The sequence below is a fragment of the Coturnix japonica genome, unplaced genomic scaffold (genome assembly GCF_054131305.1).
Source record: "Coturnix japonica strain WE unplaced genomic scaffold, WE-NBRP24 Scf040, whole genome shotgun sequence".
NCBI classification, from domain to species: Eukaryota; Metazoa; Chordata; class Aves; order Galliformes; family Phasianidae; genus Coturnix; species Coturnix japonica.
In genome coordinates this window covers 4,662,702-4,683,055 of record NW_028188943.1, presented here as the reverse complement: position 1 = coordinate 4,683,055, position 20,354 = coordinate 4,662,702, and the positions used below count along the sequence as shown (strand labels likewise).

Here is a 20,354-nt window from a genome sequence, read left to right as displayed (position 1 = left end):
CCTCCAAACCTGCACACCGACTTGTAAAGCCGTGATACAGAAAGCAGGCAGAAGAAACATCCTTCAAATCCAGAAGGTAAACTCCACCTATTCATTCCTTAACTGGGTTAATAAAGTGCATGGATTTGCCACCACTGAGTGTATGCATTCAACAATTCTATTACTTGCCTTCAAGTGTTGTACCAAACTACAGCACTTGAAAGTCTTCTATCCTTCTACAGTTCTGTATCCTTATAGGGTACCACTTTACCCTGACTGGGCAATCTCTTGCTTTTAACTTCTATTCAGGGCTTCATGTTTGGCCCTGATGCCCACACCCCTAAGTGCATCATGTTTGATATTGCTGTGACTCCTGGGGTACAACATTGTTTTTCCCCATTTGTGCTAATGTCAGACTTACAGTTTTTAAACAGTCAATATTGTTGGACCCTTAGCTCCAGTTTTATTAAATTTCTTGCCAGAGCAACCTGGCAGGTACAAGAATTTCTGTATTCCTACTTAGTTTATATTTAATTAATCAAAAAAAAAACCGTAAACCTTTTCTTGTTGGGCAGTAGCTTCTATTACTGTTACAAAGCCATCTATGAGTAGTAAGAAGCACCCATATCCACCAGAAAATAAATCTCTTTATCCTGCTTCCCTAGATGCAATTTCCCGTTGCAGTTTGCACACTGCTTTCCTTTCAGTGGGGCGGAGCCCTCCCTGGGCACTTCAAGCCCCCACTCCCCCCACCTCTCCCTGAGGGGATCTCTGGGTCCTACGGCCCTATTCTGGCACCACAACAGTAACAGCTGTTATTATCACCAATTCCCTTACTATCTGTTTGTCAAGCAGTTTTGTTTTCATATCGTTCACCTCTTTTCAGTCCTGACATCCCTGTTATACCTTGCCAGTCCTTCCTCCTCCAGCCTGTGTCTGTCCCAAACTTTCTCACTTTCCAAACTCTCATCATTACAAAAACTACTAACATCCTATTTCAGTTTCACCTCCTTCTCTCCAGGTGTCCAGTGCTAACACTGGGATTTCAGGTTTCCTACATCTCTGCACATGAAGGCTATTCTCACTTCCATTGCCCCCTCCTCCCCACCTCCCCCCTTTGCTGCTTACAGCAACAGTCTCTGTACCCGGCTCTCTCTCACTCCAAGAGTTCTTGCAAGGGGGGGGGGGGGAAACAATACAGGGGGTTGCTCTCATACCAGCACACATAAACTCACTTTCTCTTTAACCCTTTTTCCTTTGTACACGATTTCACTATTTGTACCTTCAGTTACACTTTGACACACCCTCAATTATACTTTCTGTATACCAATAGCAATTACACTTTCTTATACCATCAAAGCAGTTTGTCCCATTCCCTTCAAAACCCACAGATCAAACAGTACAATTTTTCAGTTTCCACAAACACCCTTAATACCACATAACTTTCCCTTAGCAATCCATATCATTCAGTTCCTTGGGCTGTTCCACCCTTATCTTTATGGCCTTATTTCATGTTTTTCTTGATTCCCAATTTCATCTTTATCCCCTAGTTTTAATACAGTATTCTCAAAAAGTGGTACTGTCATCCCGGTTCTCTCTACCCCTGTTATCTTTAAGGCCTCATTTGTTAATTTGAGTCCTGACACCTTACGGGCCAGTGATGAACGAGCTGTCCCAGTATCAACTAAAACCACAACTTCTTCCCCCTCAGGTCCCACTTTTATATTTACCAGGGGGTCCTGATGGGACCAAAGTTTTGAAAGCCCCAGAAATTGATCTAATTGTTCTGCTACTCTTATAGAATCTTCAATTAAAGATTTCATTTCCTTCTTAAAATTTCTAATTTCTCCACTAGTGAGTGGGGAGTTTACATAGCATATTTGTCCTTGTCCCAATGGGACCTCCCATAAGGGGTACACTGAGGTGCTGGTACAGCTAGTGTCTGGGAAAGGAGAAATTTTTATGTCCCTTTTACATTGTTTTAATTCTCTCCTGAGCCCAGCATGCCCCTCTTTTCTGTGAAATGTCCCTGTGTGCTTTACCATTTCCTCTTACTGGGGCAGCGCCTGTCTCCCTTTGTGCTACATTGGGGTTATATGGGGGGGAGATTCTCAGGAGGGTCCCATTGATTAGTTCCTTTTTCTAATTCCTCTCCTTCCTGGTCCGGGCCTTTTTACTAATAACAGGCTGATTTCTTGTATCCAACAGGCAGCATATTCTGATTCCTCCTTTGAAAAGGGGTTTTGTTCTTTACATATAAATTCGAGATCTGACAAACCCAACCTTCATCAGACCCATATTTTGGCCAAATATTGATTTTTCCTGTAGTGGCTCTCTAGGCCATATCTAACACAATATTTAAACATCTTTTCCCTATCCTTTTTCCTGGTTTTGGGATCATTTTAACTCGTCCTCCAACTTATATACTAACCACCAATGATTACATTATTTGATGAGGGTGTTCTTGCTTAGAGTCCCTCCCAGTTCCCCAGCAATATCCCTCCGATATGCCAATATACATCCTAAAAGATTTTCTTAGGTATCTCTTTCCCTTATGTTCCTACACACATGAGGAGGGGGAGCAATGGTTCAAAAACAAATTTCGTAAAGTTAACATGTTAAAGCGGAGGTAACACAACCCTACTGTTTCTCTAATCTGGATCATTATCACATTTAAACCGCAGTATTTTCTACAACAAAAGCAACAGGGTCTCGATACTAATTGTGGTTTGCCTTTTGTGGGCTTTTACCCCGCAGGATCATCTGCTTCTGTCTTTAGTGAAAGGACTCTCCCTCAGCAATCCCAGACCCTGGAGGTTGATGAGAGAGTCCGGGGAATGGGAGATTTCCCTTTAGTCAGGGAAGAGGTGGTCTGTGAGTGCCTAGGAAATATTAAGGTCCATAAATCCATGGGACCTGATGGGGTGCATCCGCGGGTGCTGAGAGAGCTGGCGGAGGTCGTTGCTGAGCCGCTCTCTGTAATGTATCAGAGGTCTTGGAGAACTGGGGAGGTGCCTGAAGACTGGAGGATGGCCAGTGTCAGTCCAGTCTTCAAAAAGGGCAAGAAGGAAGACCTGGGTAATTATAGGCCGGTCAGCCTCACCTCTGTCCCAGGGAAGGTGATGGAACAGCTTGTGCTGGATGCCATCTCCAGACAACTGGGTGATAAGGAGGTTATCAGGAGTACTCAGCATGGGTTCACCAAGGGGAGGTCATGCTCGACCAACCTGGTGGCCTTTTATGAAGATGTCACTAGCTGGGTGGACGGGGGGGGGGGGGGGGGGCGGTAGATGTAGTCTACCTTGATTTCAGTAAGGCTTTTGATACTGTCCCCCATGACATCCTTATAACAAAGCTGAGGAAGTATGGGATAGATGAGTGGACAGTGAAGTGGGTTGAGAATTAGCTGACTGGCAGAGCGCAGAGGGTTGTCGTTGGCGGTGCGGTGTCTGGCTGAAGGCCTGTAACTAGCGGCGTCCCCCAGGGGTCTGTACTGGGTCCGGTCTTGTTCAACATCTTCATCAACGACCTTGATGAGGGCATAGTGACCACCCTCAGCAAGTTTGCTGATGACACGAAGTTGGGAGGATTGGCTGACACACCTGAAGGCTGTGATGCCATTCAGCGAGACCTGGACAGGCTGGAGAGCTGGGAAGCAAGAAACCGGATGAGGTTTAACAAAAGCAAGTGTAGAGTCTTGCACCTAGGGAGAAATAATTGCATGCACCAGTACAGGCTGGGGGAAGAGCTGCTGGAGAGGAGCTCTGCAGAGAGGGACCTGGGCGTCCTGGTGGACGACAGATAAACCATGAGCCAGCAGTGTGCCCTTGTAGCCAAAAAAGCCAATGGCATCCTGGGGTGCATTAAAAAGAGCGTGTCCAGCAGGTCAAAGGAGGTGATCCTCCCCCTCTACTCTGCCCTGGTGAGGCCTCATCTGGAATACTGTGTCCAGTTCTGGGCTCCCCAGTACAAAAAAGACAGGGATCTCTTGGAAAGAGTCCAGCGGAGGGCCACAAAGATGGTGAAGGGCCTGGAGCATCTCCCCAATGAGGAGAGACTGAGGGAACTGGGTCTGTTTAGCCTTGAGAAAAGAAGGCTGAGAGGGGATTTGATCCAGGTTTATAAATACCTGAGGTGTGGGGGCCATAGTGGTGAGGCTGGTCTCTTTTCAGTAGTGCGTGGGGATAGGACTAGGGGTAATGGGATAAAAGTACAGCATAGGAAGTTCCGCACGAATGTGCAGAAGAACTTCTTTACAGTGAGGGTGACGGAGCGCTGGAACAGGCTGCCCAGGGAGGTGGTGGAGTCTCCTTCTGTGGAAATATTCAAGACCTGCCTGGACGCCGAGCTGTGTGATGTGGTGCAGGGAGCCTGCTTTGGCATGGGCGGCGGGACTCGATGATCTCTAGAGGTCCTTTCCAACCCCTACAATTCCGTGATTCTGTATTTTTTTAAACACTGTGTTTTTTAAACGAGTTATTCCCTGACAAAAAGGACTTTTTAGTACTGGGAGACGTTGCTCAGTACTTGACACTGCCCTCCCCATGCCCATTTAAATCTCCCGCTGTTGCCAGGCAACGGCCACGAGCTGCGTCAGCGGCTCCCGCCAGTGCTGCCAGGCTGCTCCTTGTCACGGTTTGAACGAAAAGTCCACCTGCGTCCATGACAGGGGCCGTGGGCCCCGCAGGGGCCCTCGGCCGAAAGGAAAAAAAGTTAATTAGGAAAAGAAAACAGCGGCAATGATCTAAGGAGGCACACTTATTTACTAAATACTATATCGAAATACAGGATAACACAATATAATACAATATAATTGAAAATTGAGCTAACGAATCAAGCAAAATAGGAGAGAGAATGAGTCCCGTAACCGAGAGGCCTACTGTGAAATCTAGGCGAACGGCTGAAGGCTCCCACACACTGCCCTGAACGCCAGAACTCGAAAGACGTCAGTCTGTTCTGCGACAGAGTTAATATAGAGTCCAGGTCCCGTGACCCATCGTGTTGTTCTCTGGGAGATGTAGTCTTCTTCTGTAAGTTGCAGATTCAGTAAAATTATTCATGCTTTATATGATGTTATGATGTGGAATACTGATAGCAAAATTACAAAATTATTAAACCATGACACATGGCTAGTTTCTCACCATCCCAGAGCATCTTGTTATTCTCACTGCCCTTGCAGGTGGCATGACTGTTAGATTAACTGCACCGTGTTTACGACCCTTCTCAGCTAACTAACTGTAAAAAACCACTCTCTACACATGATAAGCATCATTTCTGTCCATGATTAGAAATTAGGTCCTAGTAATTGATTTAATTGCTCTGCTATTCTTACGGGATCCCCAGTTAAGGAATCAATTTCCTCCTTGAATCTCCTGGCTTCTCTGCTAGTAAAAATGGCAGCTTAGCATGCCCTATTTTCCTTTGACCTAAGGAGACTTCCCTAAGAGGATAATGTGAAGTATTTGTAAGGTTAGTTTTAGAGAAAGGAGAACTGTCCAGGTCCTGTTTACACTGTTCCAGTTCCCTCGGTAATTGAGAGTGCATCCTCCCTCTAGTGCCCTGCATGGGATCAGCAGCTCAGCCAGCCCCCTTCTCTGGAGGAGTTGCTGCTGCTTGCATTGATCTAGAAATTGTGGGAGTTGAGGGGGGAAGGGAGGGAATGTATCTAAGGGATCCCATTTATGATCTTTCTGCTTTTTTTTTCTTTTGAACTTTGACTCCTTGTGAGGAACTGTTACTTCTTGCACCCATTCAATGTCATAAGCCAATTCTTTTTCAGAGAAAGGAGTATTACTGTTTACATATAAATTCAAAGTCTGACAAGCCCAATCTTTGTCAGACCCCTATTTTGGTCAAAATAATGATTTTCCCTTTAGTGGCTCTCTAGGCTTTTTGTATACAATATTTAAACATCTTTTTCCTTTTCTTGTCCACAGTTTTGGGATTATTTTTCCAATTCTGAAGCTTCTTCCCAAGGGGCTTATCTCCAGGCACAATTCTGGGGATGCTTTTCCCTTGTACTTGGCAGCTCCTATTCCCCTTATCTCCAGAATGATGCTGTGAACTACTCAGCTCACACGATTCTTGGATTTAGGGCCCATTCCCTCTGGAGTACCTCGCTCTGATTCTCGGATTATTAGGGGTGTGCTGCTGGCACTTCATCAAGTGCACAGGGTACCATACAGCAACAGCGCGCTCCCAGACTCACCTGAGTCCCAAGACTCACCTGAGACTCAAGAGACCCCCCAAAGCAAGAATTAAATTCCCTTGCCTCTGTCTGTGCACGAAATTACTGAGACAGCAGGAGTCAACACCTGTGCCTTAGCTTTCATAGAGCCCATCAACTGTTATGTAACAGTTTCCTATCAGCCATCCCAAGAAGTCACCTCACCACCCAGGCAGGACCGCTGAAATCAGTTGGGTGCACCTCTCCTGTTCAGGAACCCCAAAGAGGCGATAATAATCCCAGGCCAGCAATTGTAGTATTGATATGATGATTTTATTCAAAGTCTTTGTTAAACAAAGAGGGAAGGAAGGGAGGGGTGCGCTGGGGGAAAGGGGGCAGAGGAGGAGGGTTGTTGTCAGACTGTGAAATCAATTTTTTTTTTCTTAATTCTGCATCAGAAACAACATTTGATTCCCATGCTCTCTGCTTGGTATTTTGTCTTTTGACGCAAACACATAAGCCCCATTGGTGCCTGGTTCAGCAGTCCAGCTTGTATTTCAGCCATCATCCTCCACACTGGAGAGGATTTATCCGCTTGGCTTGCTTAATTGCAGCACGTTTCACATGCGTGGATAACCTGTGCATATTGCGTCACTACCTCTGTGGCCTGAGGTGTTGCACCAGGCTGGAAATAAATAATGCCTTCTTGGGGTTGTTGAAGCTCTGCAAAAGTTTGCCGAGCAAAGTTGTGGATGCTCCATCCCTGGAGGTGTTCAAGGCCAGGCTGGATGGAGCTCTGGGCAGCAAGACTCTGTGGGTGGCATCTCTGCCCGAGGCAGTGGGGCTGGGGTTCTGAGTTCTTCACTGTCCCTTGCAAGCCAAGCCATTCTATGATTCTGCATTTCTCTGATGTAAGCACCAGCCCCACACAGCCCTGGTGCAGTGCATCACAAGAGCAACAGCCTGCGGGGAGCCGCCACCCGGAATCACAGAGATGTGAGGTCACAATGCCCCATCCTATGACTGTGCTGAGCTGCGTCATGAGCTCACAAGGCCTGGCTGCAGGCTTGGCTCAGTGCGACACTCACTGTGGCTGCAGCGGTGGTGTTGGAAGCGTGGTGCAAGTGTGGGGGGGGCCATGGACCCTGCCCGCCTTGTTCTCTTCCTCCTATTGGTGGCCATGAGTTTTCAGGAGAGCTGTGCTGCTCCGTGGCGAGCACGGGGAGCAGGTGAGTGGGTAGAGATGGGACCCAAACTGAGCAGCGCTGGGAGCAAGAAGTCAGGCTGTGTCCCCACGGCCCTGTAGTACACTTGCCTGGGGCCTGCCTTCCATGGGGGTGTTGCTGGGTAGGGGGTGATGGGCAGCACTGCAGGAGCCGGGCAAGAGCCCGTGGCTGCGCTGCTCCCCAGGGCTGGCTCCAGCCATGCCAGGCTGTAGCTCTGCTAATTGCTGGCTGCAGCACAGCCTTCGTCCTGGGAGATGCCCAGGGAGAGTTCAGAAGAGGCGTGCTGGGCGTGCATGAGCATTTCTGCTTCAGGCTCATGGCACTCCCCAGTTTCCAAGCCAGAGCCCCAGTCCACATCCCAGGGGAAGAGACAGGTGTGCTTTCCTCCAGTGCCTCAGTGTGACCTTGCTGTCCATCAGAGGCCTCCCAGTAAGAAAGCCCTGGGGGGCTGCATCTTCTTCCACGTAATCTGTGAGAGATGTGGCACGTGGCCCGGAGAGAGCACTGCATACGCTGCCAGGTGCCAGCCTACGGGTCATCCCGTCCACCCTGCAACTTTGGAAATCATGACCTGAGTTATTCTCCACATCAAGTTACTGAGGGAGAAGGAGATCACACCATATAGTGCATATAGTGGGAACTTATCTCATCTGTTCTTGATTCTAGATGATGAGCTTCGTGCTCCCTTTCCGGATGCTCCTTTGGATCCGGACTTCATGCCTGTGCCTGGGGGACAACCCAGGGGTAAGTTGTGAGTGTCTGTTTCCTTGGAGGCTGAAACGTTCATGCTCTCATGGTTTACCTGGGTGCAATTTTACTGGAGATCCTCTCCAGGTCTTCCAAGCCTGTTTGTGCCCGGAAGGGTTTGCACAGATGAGCCATGAGTATTTTTTCTCTCAGAGAGCTGCCACGTTTCAGTGGGAAGGTTACCGCTGCCCCTCTGCAGCTGAGGGAGCCCAGACCTTTGTATTTGGGCTGTGGCATTCCCCAACCACCGCCAGACCCTACAGGTCACTCAGGGAAAAGGAGGCCCCCACATGTGCCGGAAGCTCTCCTCACCCGTGTCTGATCACACTTGTGTCTGCAGGCCCTGTCCCCTGTATGCTCTGCTACTCAGTTGATGCTGTAGTGTGTGACTAAAACTTTTCATGGGTCTTTGGTTGCAGAAGTGCCCCCAGTGTGGGCCTTGCCCGGTCATCGGTTTCCTCCTGTGCTGGAGCCCAGCTGGAATCCCAGCAGTGAGTACTCTGTCTTCACTGACTTGGCTGACTCGCCGCTGATCTTCAGATCTTCATGCACATGATATTTAACTTCATACATTCTGTTAAGGTCCAGAAAGAGAAGAGGATGAATCCAATCGAGGAAAATACTCTCAGGGCTCATCCCGTCTCCTGAAGCGACTGCTGAAGGAAATGGAGAAGGCAGAGCGTGGTGGGTATACTTCAGTCTGTTCACTGTGGGACCTGGGAAGCTGAGGTGTGATATACAGGTGTGGGCAGGCTGTAGCCTGCACAGCAGGAAGGGATGGGTCAGAGCCGTGCTGCAGCCGTGTTCCGTGTATCACCTTGCAGGTGCTGTCAAGCACCAGAGCTGGTCTGCTGCCAGATGGTCTGCATCCAGCCAAGACCCAGAGGCAGCTGCTCCCCCAGCACAACCATTACTTGTCAGAGCTGCTTTGTGCAGTCGTTGGCACCCAGATGGCAGCAAGTGGCAAAGTGGCAAGCGCTGTGCTTCTGTTCATCCAAAGCCCTCCGTGCAGCTGAGCAAGTTCAAGGCAGGAGGAGCATCCCGAGCAGGGTTGGCTGCCTTTGCTAATGCTGGAAATGAGGTGGAGATGCTGATTTTGAAGGCTTGGACTGTGTGTTAGATCTTGGATTTCAGCCTGCAGCTACCTGGCTGTGACGGGCTGGTGACAGCACAGTATGTGAGGGCCTTGCACAGGAGCTGATTCCTCAAGAGGTGTGAGGGAGTCAGCATTGTCCAATAGCTGGGAGGGCCCAAATACCCTTGGGTAACAGAGGGGCTCACAGTGTACTTGGGGGGGGGCCTGGACTTTACCTGAGCTCGGGATTGGAGAAGCTCAGTTTTTGATGAGGGCACGTGACATCCCAATCCTACTGCCCTGCTTTCTTTCTAAAGGAACGGACCAACAAAGTGAGCCGGATGCACTCCAGGAAGGTGGATATCACACACTGCCGGTCCCGGATGCGCTGCAGGAAGGCGGATATCCCACACTGCCCGTCCCGAACAGAGGAATGCAGGCAGCACCAACCGGCATGCCAGGTAATTTCTGTCCTATGATCATACGGTGTCACGAACCAGAGTCACTGCGTGCCTGCAGGCTCTTGCTGCCAGCTCTTGCGCACCAGGTCAGCAGCCAGACCTGAGCGTGTGAGCATAGAGCACATGTAAAAGAAGCAGGAGTGTTTCTCCCCTGGGCTGGCTCTGGCTGTGCCCTGTGCTGGCTGAAGCCTGACCTTCAGCCTGGGGGGCGTCCCACAGGGGGAGCTCAGGACACGCATGCCGGGAAAAGCGTGAGGGATTCTGCTCTGTAGCTCTCCCCACGGACCAAGCCCAGACCCCAGAGTACAGCCCCAGCTCTCGGCCCAGAGGAGGACACGGGTAGTGCCTGTGCAGCCTCTCTGTACCCAACGAGAGGTGGAAACAATCCTTCTTGTCCTCCGGTGATTCGGCACCAGAGACGGAGGCACCCACTGACAAAATGACCTCTTGGGTCCATGAAGCACACTGAGAGATTATCTGTAGCGCAGCTGAAGGTAACGTGGGACATTGTCTCATTTCTTCCAGGGATGAACACAGGCAAAAGCACAGAGGATGCTGCTCACACATCTGTGCGGAAGCGCCACATTCCGGTGATGGTCTCAGCGATGCTGCTGCCTGCGCTGGTGCTGGCTGTTGGTTTTGGGATATGGGTGCTCAAAGACTACCTGTGAGTTGGCCTTTCCCCAGCACACCTTATTGCTGCATTTGGCAATGAAGCATTTGTGGTGCCAGGATCCTGGACGGCCAAATCAGCCGCTGGCAGTACACTGCCAGGACTTAGGTTGCAAAGTCTTTCAAGTTTCCCCTTATTTCCTGTCACTGAGTAGTGCTTTCTGAAACTCATTCTCACAGAGCGCACAAGAGGGAAAAGAGAGCAGCAGAAGCAGCAGATGGAGCTGGGGAAGGCAACGAGACAGATTCTGACCCAGTCAAACAAGAATCTCCGTAATAGCTCCAGTCCGTTCCATTCTGCCATTGAAGAGGCCCGAAGTCTTCAAGGTCATCTGGAAGACTCGGAGCTTGAACTCAAAGTCATGAAAGAGATCCTTGGGAACAGTCCTGAGTGCTGCCTTCTGTCAGAGGACGGCCCTGAATGTGAGAGCAGAGCTTTTGTCCTTCATCCTGCATTCTCCAGGACAGGTATCACCAGCAGTTTGAAGATTCTTAGCTCGACACAGCTACATTCCTGTTGAGGGTCCTAATGAGGACCCAGAAAACGAGCTTCCTCTGACTGCTGGACAAAACGTAATGTCTTTGGAGATGTGGGTGAGAATGGCTGGTTTCAGGGAGAGCTGACAGATGGCACAAGAGGACTGGTCCCTTCCAATTTGATTGCGGAGCTTTCAGATGATGAACTGGATACACCTGGAGATCCTGTCAGAATTCCTGCATTGCTCCATCTGCAAGACTACCATTGCTCCACTCAATGGAACAACTCGATGTTGAGCAGAATGTGGTTGAGCTCCTTCGGGAACTCTCTGAGGCGACTGACAGCGGAACTGCAGAGCTTTATTGTATATTAAAAACAACCAAACAACTGTCCCCTCCCTCTCCCTTCCCCTTGCACCCCTCCCCCCCCTTCCCCCCCCCCCCCAAAAAAAAACAAAAAAAAAAGACAAAAAAAACCCCCAAAAACCCTAAAAAAACAACAAAAAACAACCCACCCCCAATAAAACAAAAAAACAAAACCAATTAAAATCTCAACGCTGTTCTTTTTCTGGGATACACTGAGGTGACGCTTCTTCTAGCTTAGACTTTGCAATGAGTTTGTGTCACGGAGTTCTCTCTAGAGCTCACTCGGTGACAGTGGGAACAAACCCAGGGAGAGAAGGAACAAAGAACCTCCCCTCTCTAACAGCGCGGTGCGGCGCGGCCGAGAGGGGAAGGGAAGTAAGATTGCGAGTGGGTCTAGGAGGGAAAAAATGAAAAAAACCCAACAATCTGAGAATGAACAGCAGTTTAACGAACCCAGTGACACTAAACAACAACGATGTTGCAGAACGGTGGGAGAAAAGCAGACGACCACACCTGTCATTGACATGATCAGCGAATCTCCTTTATTCCTTGGCTGCGTGTACCTTTATAATACGGATAATTAGCTCATACATATTGCAAAAGTGGAGCTCATCATTGGTTCCCAATTACATACTATCCCCGAGTATCTTAACAGCTTGTTGTTATCATCCTGAAAGCTACTCCCTTGCTGAGTTCCCAGAACCATGGCTAGTTTCTAACCATCACAGGGCATCCTGATGTTCTCACTGTCCTTGCAGGTGTTATGGCTGCTTGATTAACCTCACCGTGTTTATGACCCTTCTCAGCTAAGGGATCTCAGAACTGCATTGCTTGAACTGGTGGAACTTGTTGAAGTGAACTGGGATGAGCAAGTTTTAGAACTTAGTCAGAGTGCTGTAAAAAATGGATAATCTCATGAGTATTAAGGTACAGGATTGCTATTTCTGCACTGAATTTGTTTTTATTTTACATGGCTGTGATCTGAAAGTTGCTTGAAACGCAGGCACCTAGGCACTGTTGTGTAACTGAATTTCACACATGATAGGTCCTGAAATATCCTGGAATCTAAAACTCTGACTTGTTTTAAGTCTGCTGCTTGAGTCTAATCAGGGTCATAGTGTCTGTGTGCAGTGTTTCTTTCCCTGTAATGCTCCACATCATTTCATTTTGGGAATATTGTAGGAAATGGACTATGTGCCATAACTGTTGTTAGAACAAAGTATGTCTGGTGTGATCTTATGCATAGGTTCTGTAACTGCTCTTCACAGCTCAGGTGTTTGACCTTCTTTTTGGTGAAGTGATGAAATACTGCTGGTTTCTATTTGTGCTTCTAGGCACCTTGAAGCTCTTAGGAATAGAACAATTGTCTCCAGTTCTTTTCAATGATATCAGTAACAGCTCGAGTGCTGCTGCCCACTAGGTAGACCCAAAGAAGCGGATTACAGTGAAACAACACACGAGCTGGACCTGCATGAGGATCACTTTCAAGACAGTGGCTCTGTTCCTTGAAGCCTATTTGCTTCTTCCTGCCGCCACTCTATTACCAAGTATCAACAGCCTCTTTCATGATTCAACTTGCAAACGTTTGACACTAACCCTTGTGTTTCTATGCCTTCCTAGGTGATTCGAGCCCTTGTCAACCCCAGAGATCCAAACCAAGTAGTGATGTGCAGTGTGTTTCCATCAATGGAGAGTTCTTATTAAGCACGAATTGCTGCAATTCGGATGACAGCCTTCCACATGGTAACAGTGATGGACACAAGGGGCTCATCCACGTTCATGCTCTCATATCTCCTGGCTCTGCTGAAGATGCTGACCTGAGCCTGCCAGACACAGCAGTCACCTGCCTGGATTGTGACCCAGCGCCTTTGCAGTGCTGCCCATCCCAAGCACAGCCCGAGTGCCCCAGCAGCAGCACCACCATGCAGGAGCAGGTCAGCATCAGTGAGGTGAAGCTGAGCATCTTAGATGGGGACTTAGAGTCAGGCTGCCAGTCCCAGGCACCAGGCAGCAGCACAAGCTCTGAGCCACTCTCATCTTGACAAGAGGAGTCCCATCTTCACCCTTGACCTCTCAAGCCCTCCTGTCTTTTATTGAATAAAGTCACTCATGCTCAATCATCGCCTTGACTGCATTCCGAGTCTTCATTCACAGGGATTGGGATGAATGCAACAAACAGCAAGGCAGCTAAGCTTGCAACACTCTGGCTGTGGAGTTCGTGCAGGCAGAGCTCTGGGTTCCCATTTTGCCTGGCTTTGGGATGTCTGCAGCAAGATCTCTACCATTTTGTATGGGAGCAAATAATCTCTAGCATCCAGGTTGCTGCTCATGATAATCCCAGTCTTCCTGGCTGTTGCTTTGTGATACTTTTCAAAGCCTTTTGATACTCTTTGATGCCTTGGCTGCTCCCTAACACCTCTGTCCTCCTGCCATGTTGACTCATGTCTCCCACTTTTAAGCTGGCTTTGCAGATCATCTCCAGCCCTGTCATCATCACGCTGCAGCAGGAGGTGCTCACCTGGCCCAATGTCTGGCAGTGCTGCTTGTTCTGCAGATGAGCAGCTGCCTCCTCATCTCTTCAGCTACAGTAGTTTTTCTCAGGGAAGTTAGATGCAGTGATGCTCCTCTGGATTTGGTGTGTTAAATCCATGCTGCATGGCAGCAGTCAGTGCAATACAAAGGTGTTCTGTGTGCCACAGCATTTCTCCAGGGGCTGCCAAAGGTAGAAGCACAACACAGCACCATCCTTCTGACAGTAATGTCTGTGAGTGTTAGACATGTGAGCACTGCATCATCCCCAGCGTGTCAGTGCTTTTCCACACCAACCTGACTCTCACACTCTGCACTGAATGTAACTCTGCTCTTGTGGAGACAAATGCTTTCTGTCACATCCTCCATCCCTGCAACCATTTGCCGGTAGGCAGCTCTTGCAGAAGAATCAAGCAGCAGAACCTTTTGCTCACCCTACAGCATGCAAATGCTATGAAAGCAGAAATAACCTGGCATGCTCTGGGTCTGCAAGGCTGCACAGATGGGAGAGGTAGATTGTGGTTTTGCAGTGGAGGTTTCCAGTATTTTCAGTACATAGTGTAGGCCCTAAATGAATGTATAACCCTCTTGTAAAACAGCTGTATAAGTAGTTTTTCCACCAAGAAAGTTGCTGAACAGAGTTAAGTTCAGACTGGGGGCATTCTGACATGGGTAGAATTGAGACAAGCACAAGATAAATACAGGGTGGGTAGAGCCCAGCACAGGACAGAATGAATGTACTGACTTTTGGAAACATTGCCCTTCTCTGTCCGCAGAAAAGTACAAGGCAGACCTAAAAACAAGAGGTTGGTAATTGACCTTATATGGAAATGAATCCTAGCAACAGTCTGGAGGAGTCTGTGAGCCTGAGATGCTCAACCAATGAGAGCCATGAGAGCATCACCTGCATTGGGTTTAGGGCATAGAACAGAATTGATTTCACTGACTGGTGTGCAGTTTCTCCCTTGCCAATAGGGGATGTGCGCGCAGTATTGCAGTAATGAATAAGCACTGCTGCTATCGCTGCCATCTTCGCCTAACTAGAAATCTTTGACTTTGAGAGTTTCTCACACAAGGGGAGAGGGTAAGAAAGTAAAGAGGCACAGAAAACTAAGGAAAACTGCTCTTCTTATCTATAAAAATTGATACAATTGATGCTGACGTGATTTTTTAAAATTATTTTTAATTTTTACCCAGTGTCGGTTAGATTGTTTTAAAATATCCACACACCAAAATCTGACTACCAAGCAAATGTAATGAAAATGAAATGAAGGTGAGTTAGCGGAAAGCACAAGGCCATAATATATTAGGCTCTAGCAAATTTACAGGCAGTCACTGCATGAAGAGGTAGATCTGAGTTGCACATTATATGATTCCCACAAAGATTAATGAAATCTGAAGCTTTCAATATATTTTTTTTATTCTTTTTTCATTTCATTTTTTAAACACCTGACCCAGACCCCAACCCTCACAGGAGCTGTAAAGATAACAGCATTAACCCGCAATGTAACTCTAATCCTAACCCTTACCCTGATTCTAAAATCGTCTCTAACTCCAAATGTAACAACAAAAATGATGCTAGAAGTTTGTAGCAAGAGGAACCTTAACCCTGATCATAATCTAAAAAACAATCAAGGTAACAATAATCTTTACCTTAAGAGTAATATTAATCAGAGCCCAGATGATGCCTGCATCCAATCAGAAGCATGCTTTGTATTATTTAAGAGTTGTATTTTTTCCAATGAACTCTCTCTATTATCACTTTTATAAAGTAACAGAGTCTGTTCTTTTTCTCCTGACACTGTGCCTTACTCCAGACATCCCCTGGAAATGACCCAGATAGGGCACCATCAAAGTAATGCTAATAGTAATGTCAACCCTAAGGGTATCTCTAGCCTCAGTGTTAATGGGACGCTAACAACAATCCCAACAGCCTTAAACATTCTGGTGGTGTGAAAGAGGTGCTGCCTTGCACATGCTGGGCAGTCCCATTGCCTGTTAAATGCAGGCGGCAGCGTAGAAACATGATGCCCGTGGTCAGAATGCCCTGTGGCAGATCCTGGCACCGGAGAACTGACCGGAGAACCATGAGAGAACTGACAACAAATCACTCGACATCAGAACCGACCCAGTGGTTATTTACAAGCCTTGGGTGACCCAGACAGGATCTCAGAGTGGTGAATGTAGGTACAGAAGTTGTTACTACTCTGTTTCCTTCTAAAAGCTGCTCAGCTGCTTTGCGTTTCAGACCATCCCTGGCTTCACTGTGTGCATGTGTCCAATTGATACCAGGTGGTTTTTTTTCATCTCAGAAGTTGGGGGGGGGGGGGGGGGGTGGGAAAGGGACATCAATTCAATTACTCATTTATTTATTGACAGACATTCACGTTTGCTACGTTTGGAGAAGTTTTTATTTGTTTGCTGTGGTTTGGTTTTATCTTTTTTCTTTTTTTTTTTCCCCCTTCCCTCCTCTTCCATCTTTGTGTTCTTCCCCTATAATAAAACGGGAACGGATCCCCAGGGTCTGTCCCGCAGACGTTCTTTCCGTGGTCTCTGCTGCCACCTGCTGGCCAATACACGGAACTGCCACTGTTGGACGTTTGGTGCCGCAGGAAGCACAACGCAGATCTGAGTTCTGACCGGTCTACGCAGCAAATCCGCCAATCTTTATTGTGATAAGCCCTCCACATGGCATTGCGCATGCACTCGAACACGCAGCAGGCATAGATTTCTCCTAACTCCTTGAGGAGCAGGCAAGCAGAACAACTGAGCGCACCACTGCTTGTGATTGGGCCACCCCCATCATAGAGATGTGTGTTAGATCTTTTACCCACCCCTGGACTGGCCTTGTTGTTTAACGATAACCTCTGAAATCTGAGTTACTGGTTCTACCACCTGTAGTGTAGAATAGGTAGCCAATAAATGCTTTTCAACTGTGATGTATCTTTATTCTGCTCCATGCCAAACCTGTGACGAAAACCTCATAGGGGTTCACAAAGAACTCTGGCTCTGCCAGAGCCCCCATCCAGACCCTTCTGGAGTTACATTCACATCTAGTTTGGCTGAAAAGGTTGGACTGAAAATACTCAGTGCTTGGGCCTGTTTAACAGATATTTTTTCCTGATTATGCTGTCCATCGATCTTTTTAAACTGAACTCCTGCTCTAATCTGGTCTTTAAACATTTGTTGTCTCAAGACCCTAATGGGTCCAGACTGGATGACCTTAGGGGCTGGACGCCTAAGTCATGGCAGCAGATGGTTCTCTGACCTTTTCACCACTATTCAGAGCCTGCATCTGGCCGTAGGCACTCTTGTCTCCCCATCAATTGGGCAGCCTGTTGTATTACAGCACCTGAGTGCCACTGGGGGGTTCAGTATGGATAACATAGACCCATACTGATGTAAAGGTGATGGCTGTAGGATGAGATCCCTCATTCCTGATGAAACATTTATTGACTGGGCTCTCAAAATCATCTTCATAGATTGCCTCTTTCATGCCTAATTCTCTAATATAATTTTGTTAGTCCTCCATAGAGGACCACAGGCTCGTATTTAATGGTATGTCTTATTTGGTATTCTTATTTGGCCATGTTATATGACACACAGCCATAAATCATTCACTGATCAAATGGCTATCCTCATTATGTTGGACAGAACATACAGTCTTTGCCTGAGGGCAGGGTGAGTAGTAATGGATGTCAGTTTTGAAATTTCCAGTCCATTCACCACAGCGCTTTCTGCCTCCATGTCCCATAACCAGAGCAGCTATGCTGGCATGCTCTCTTGGTTTCTGTCTAAACCACTGTACTATATCCATCAGTTCAGCTGCTGCATTATGGGCAGCAGGGTTTGGGGGGTTGGACACTGGTCAGGGCACTCCCACCAGCCTATCCTGCATTTTTTTTTTCATTTTAGGGTTACAATCAGTCAGATCTCAAATAGATCTAGTCCAAATGGAACCTCAAAATCTGACCTTTTAGTGCCTTCATTTACAGAGTCCATTTTATACAGATTCCCTTGTACAGGGTCCCCATGGTCTTCCAGAGAGATGTTCCTGATCTTCCATAGGAGAATGATTGAATTAGGTTTTTTCCCCATCAAAACTGCCACCTGTCTTTCCAGTTTTTCAACACTGTCATTCAATAGCTGATTTGCATCAGCCTGAGCCTCTTCAGTTATGTTCAGACAGTTCAAGGCCATCAGCAGTGGCCATGCCACCATGAACGCAGCTAACTGTCATTCTCAAGTTGTACGTATGTCTTTGCTAAGACCATGGAAATACTCAGTCAGGTGGGCCAGGGACTCATGGACCCTCCCTCCGTCCCACACAGGGCCCCATTTTTCAGTGACAGAAGCAATGCTGCATTTTGAGGATCCTATGAATCCCAGGACATGCCCTGACAAAAGGTCATTCAAAGGGGTAGTCTTTCCCCATCCAAACAACTCCATGATATTCACAGAATCACAGAATTGTAGGGGTTGGAAGGGACGTCCAGAGACCATTGAGTCCAACCCCCCTGCCAAAGCAGGTTCCCTACACCATGTTGCACAGCTCGGCATCCAGGCAGGTCTTGAATATCTCCAGAGAAGGAGATTCCACAACCACCCTGGGCAGCCTGTTCCAGTGCTCTGTCACTCTCACCGTTAAGAAGTTATTGCGCACATTAATGCGGAACTTCCTATGCTGAAGTTTCAGCCCGTTACCCCTAGTCCTGTCCCCACGCACTACTGAAAAGAGACCAGACTCACCACTATGGCTCCCACACCTCAGGTATTTATAAACCTGGATCCTGTCCCCTCTCAGCCTTCTTTTTTCATGGCTAAACAGACCCAGTTCACTTAGTCTCTCCTCATAGGGGAGATGCTCCAGGCCCTTCACCATCTTTGTGGCCCTCCGCTGGACTCTTTCCAAGAGATCCCTGTCTTTTTTGTACTGGGGAGCCCAGAACTGGACACAGTATTCCAGATGAGGCCTCACCAGGGCAGAGTAGAGGGGGAGGATCACCTCCTTCGACCTGCTGGACACGCTCTTTTTAATGCACCCCAGGATGCCATTGGCTATTTTGGCTACAGGGGCACACTGCTGGCTCATGGTCAATCTGTCGTCCACCAGGACGCCAGGTCCCTCTCAGCAGAGCTCCTCTCCAGCAGCTCATCCCCCAGCCTGTACCGGTGTATGCAATTATTTCTACCCAGGTGCAAGACTCTACACTTGCTTTTGTTAAACCTCATCCGGTTTCTTACTGCCCAGCTCTCCAGCCTGTCCAGGTCTCGCTGAATGGCAGCACAGCCTTCAGGCGTGTCAGCCAATCCTCCCAACTTCGTGTCTTCAGCAAACTTGCTGAGGGTGGTCATTGATGAAGATGTTGAACAAGACCGGACCCAGCACAGACCCCTGGGGGACGCCGCTAGTTACAGCCCTGCAGCCAGACACTGCACCGCCAACGACAACCCTCTGCACTCTGCCAGTCAGCCAATTCTCGACCCACTTCACTGTCCACTCACCTATCCCATACTTCCTCAGCTTTGGTATAAGTATGTCATGGGAGACTGTATCAGTTATAGAGGTTATAGAGTTCAATTCCTGTAGTCAGTTTGGCGGCCCAGGTGGGACCAGCTCTGTTCACTGCAGGACCAGCTGAGAGGGAGACACTTTTGGCGCACCCTGAGATTTCTCTGAAGGACTCCCTTCCTCACCTGATCACTGCAGGGACAGACAAGGTCCACCCATAGGTGGACTAGGTATGTGTATGGTAAGTGGAGCCCATATGTCTTGAGGAGACATCCTACACAGTTTACAGCCATACGTGCTGCTCCCAGGGAGGTGAGCTCATGGCTTTGGTTGCCAGCTGGGGTAGGAAGACTCCTTGGGTGAGTTCCTATGAAAGGGAACTATATGTCATATGAAGGGAAACAAGAACAAGTACTCTCTCCCAGGTGGTTGGCAATAGGAGGGGCCTAGGTTGGTCTCTCCTACAGGTATGGGATATAATGGATAGCCTGTCAAATGGTAGCCTGGGTTCTCCAAGTTGTAATCACGGGGCTTATAGGTTGTATGTTCAATATTATCATCTGCTTTAAGTGTTTGGTACCGTGTGTCAAGCCGACTCTGGGAAAAACATTAACGTTTGCAACTGGTCGACCAGAGTATGAGTGTTATTAAGATTCCAGCTAGAAAACGTTGTCAGCATTGTGTAGTATGAATAAACCATGGTTTTTGATCTAAATGTCAGAGTGAGTGTGGTGTGAGTGAGACACAGAACAGCTGCAGGGTGAGTGCCAAGTCCTGACCCGTGTTTCCTTCCTCCTGTGAGTAAAATGGCCAGACACGGACAAAGTGAAAGACTGTGTTGTCTGTCCACTCATATGTACTTTCTGCTTGTATGTAAGAAGACAGGAGTTTGTACTCTGTAGATTAATAAGATTGTCCTGAGGAGAGGTGTACATTCCACCCGACCAATGAATGTCAACCCATTTATGTAATACTATGTACTGCTTGTGAGGAAGTGTGTGAAGGAGGTGGTTCAATCAGTGCTGGTTCTGTGGCACAGTGTTTATAACTGAAGAATACAGACTGTATTAAGGGAGTTTATGTGAACTGAAGAACTGTACTGTTTGACAAACTGTTTTGATGGTATAAGAAAGTGTAATTGTTA

At 47.9% G+C, this 20,354-nt stretch overlaps 1 protein-coding gene across 1 annotated transcript; it reads left to right on the top strand.

Annotated features, from left to right (window-relative positions):
* Positions 1-7,112: 7,112 nt before the first annotated feature.
* LOC146753073 (uncharacterized) lies at positions 7,113-9,672 on the top strand. The gene is made up of 5 exons (XM_085531082.1): positions 7,113-8,115; positions 8,538-8,609; positions 8,701-8,802; positions 9,511-9,611; positions 9,655-9,672. Exons 1-5 carry the CDS (start codon positions 8,088-8,090, stop codon positions 9,670-9,672), a joined length of 321 nt encoding a protein of 106 aa, XP_085387208.1. The 5' UTR covers positions 7,113-8,087.
* The last annotated feature ends 10,682 nt before the right edge of the window (positions 9,673-20,354 follow it).

Coding starts and splice junctions, on each gene's coding strand:
- LOC146753073 (XM_085531082.1), top strand. CDS start 8,088: ATGCCTGTGCCTGGGGGACAACCCAGGG. Junction 8,610..8,700: donor GCCCAGCTGGAATCCCAGCA/GTGAGTACTCTG, acceptor CATTCTGTTAAG/GTCCAGAAAGAGAAGAGGAT. Junction 8,803..9,510: donor AATGGAGAAGGCAGAGCGTG/GTGGGTATACTT, acceptor TTCTTTCTAAAG/GAACGGACCAACAAAGTGAG.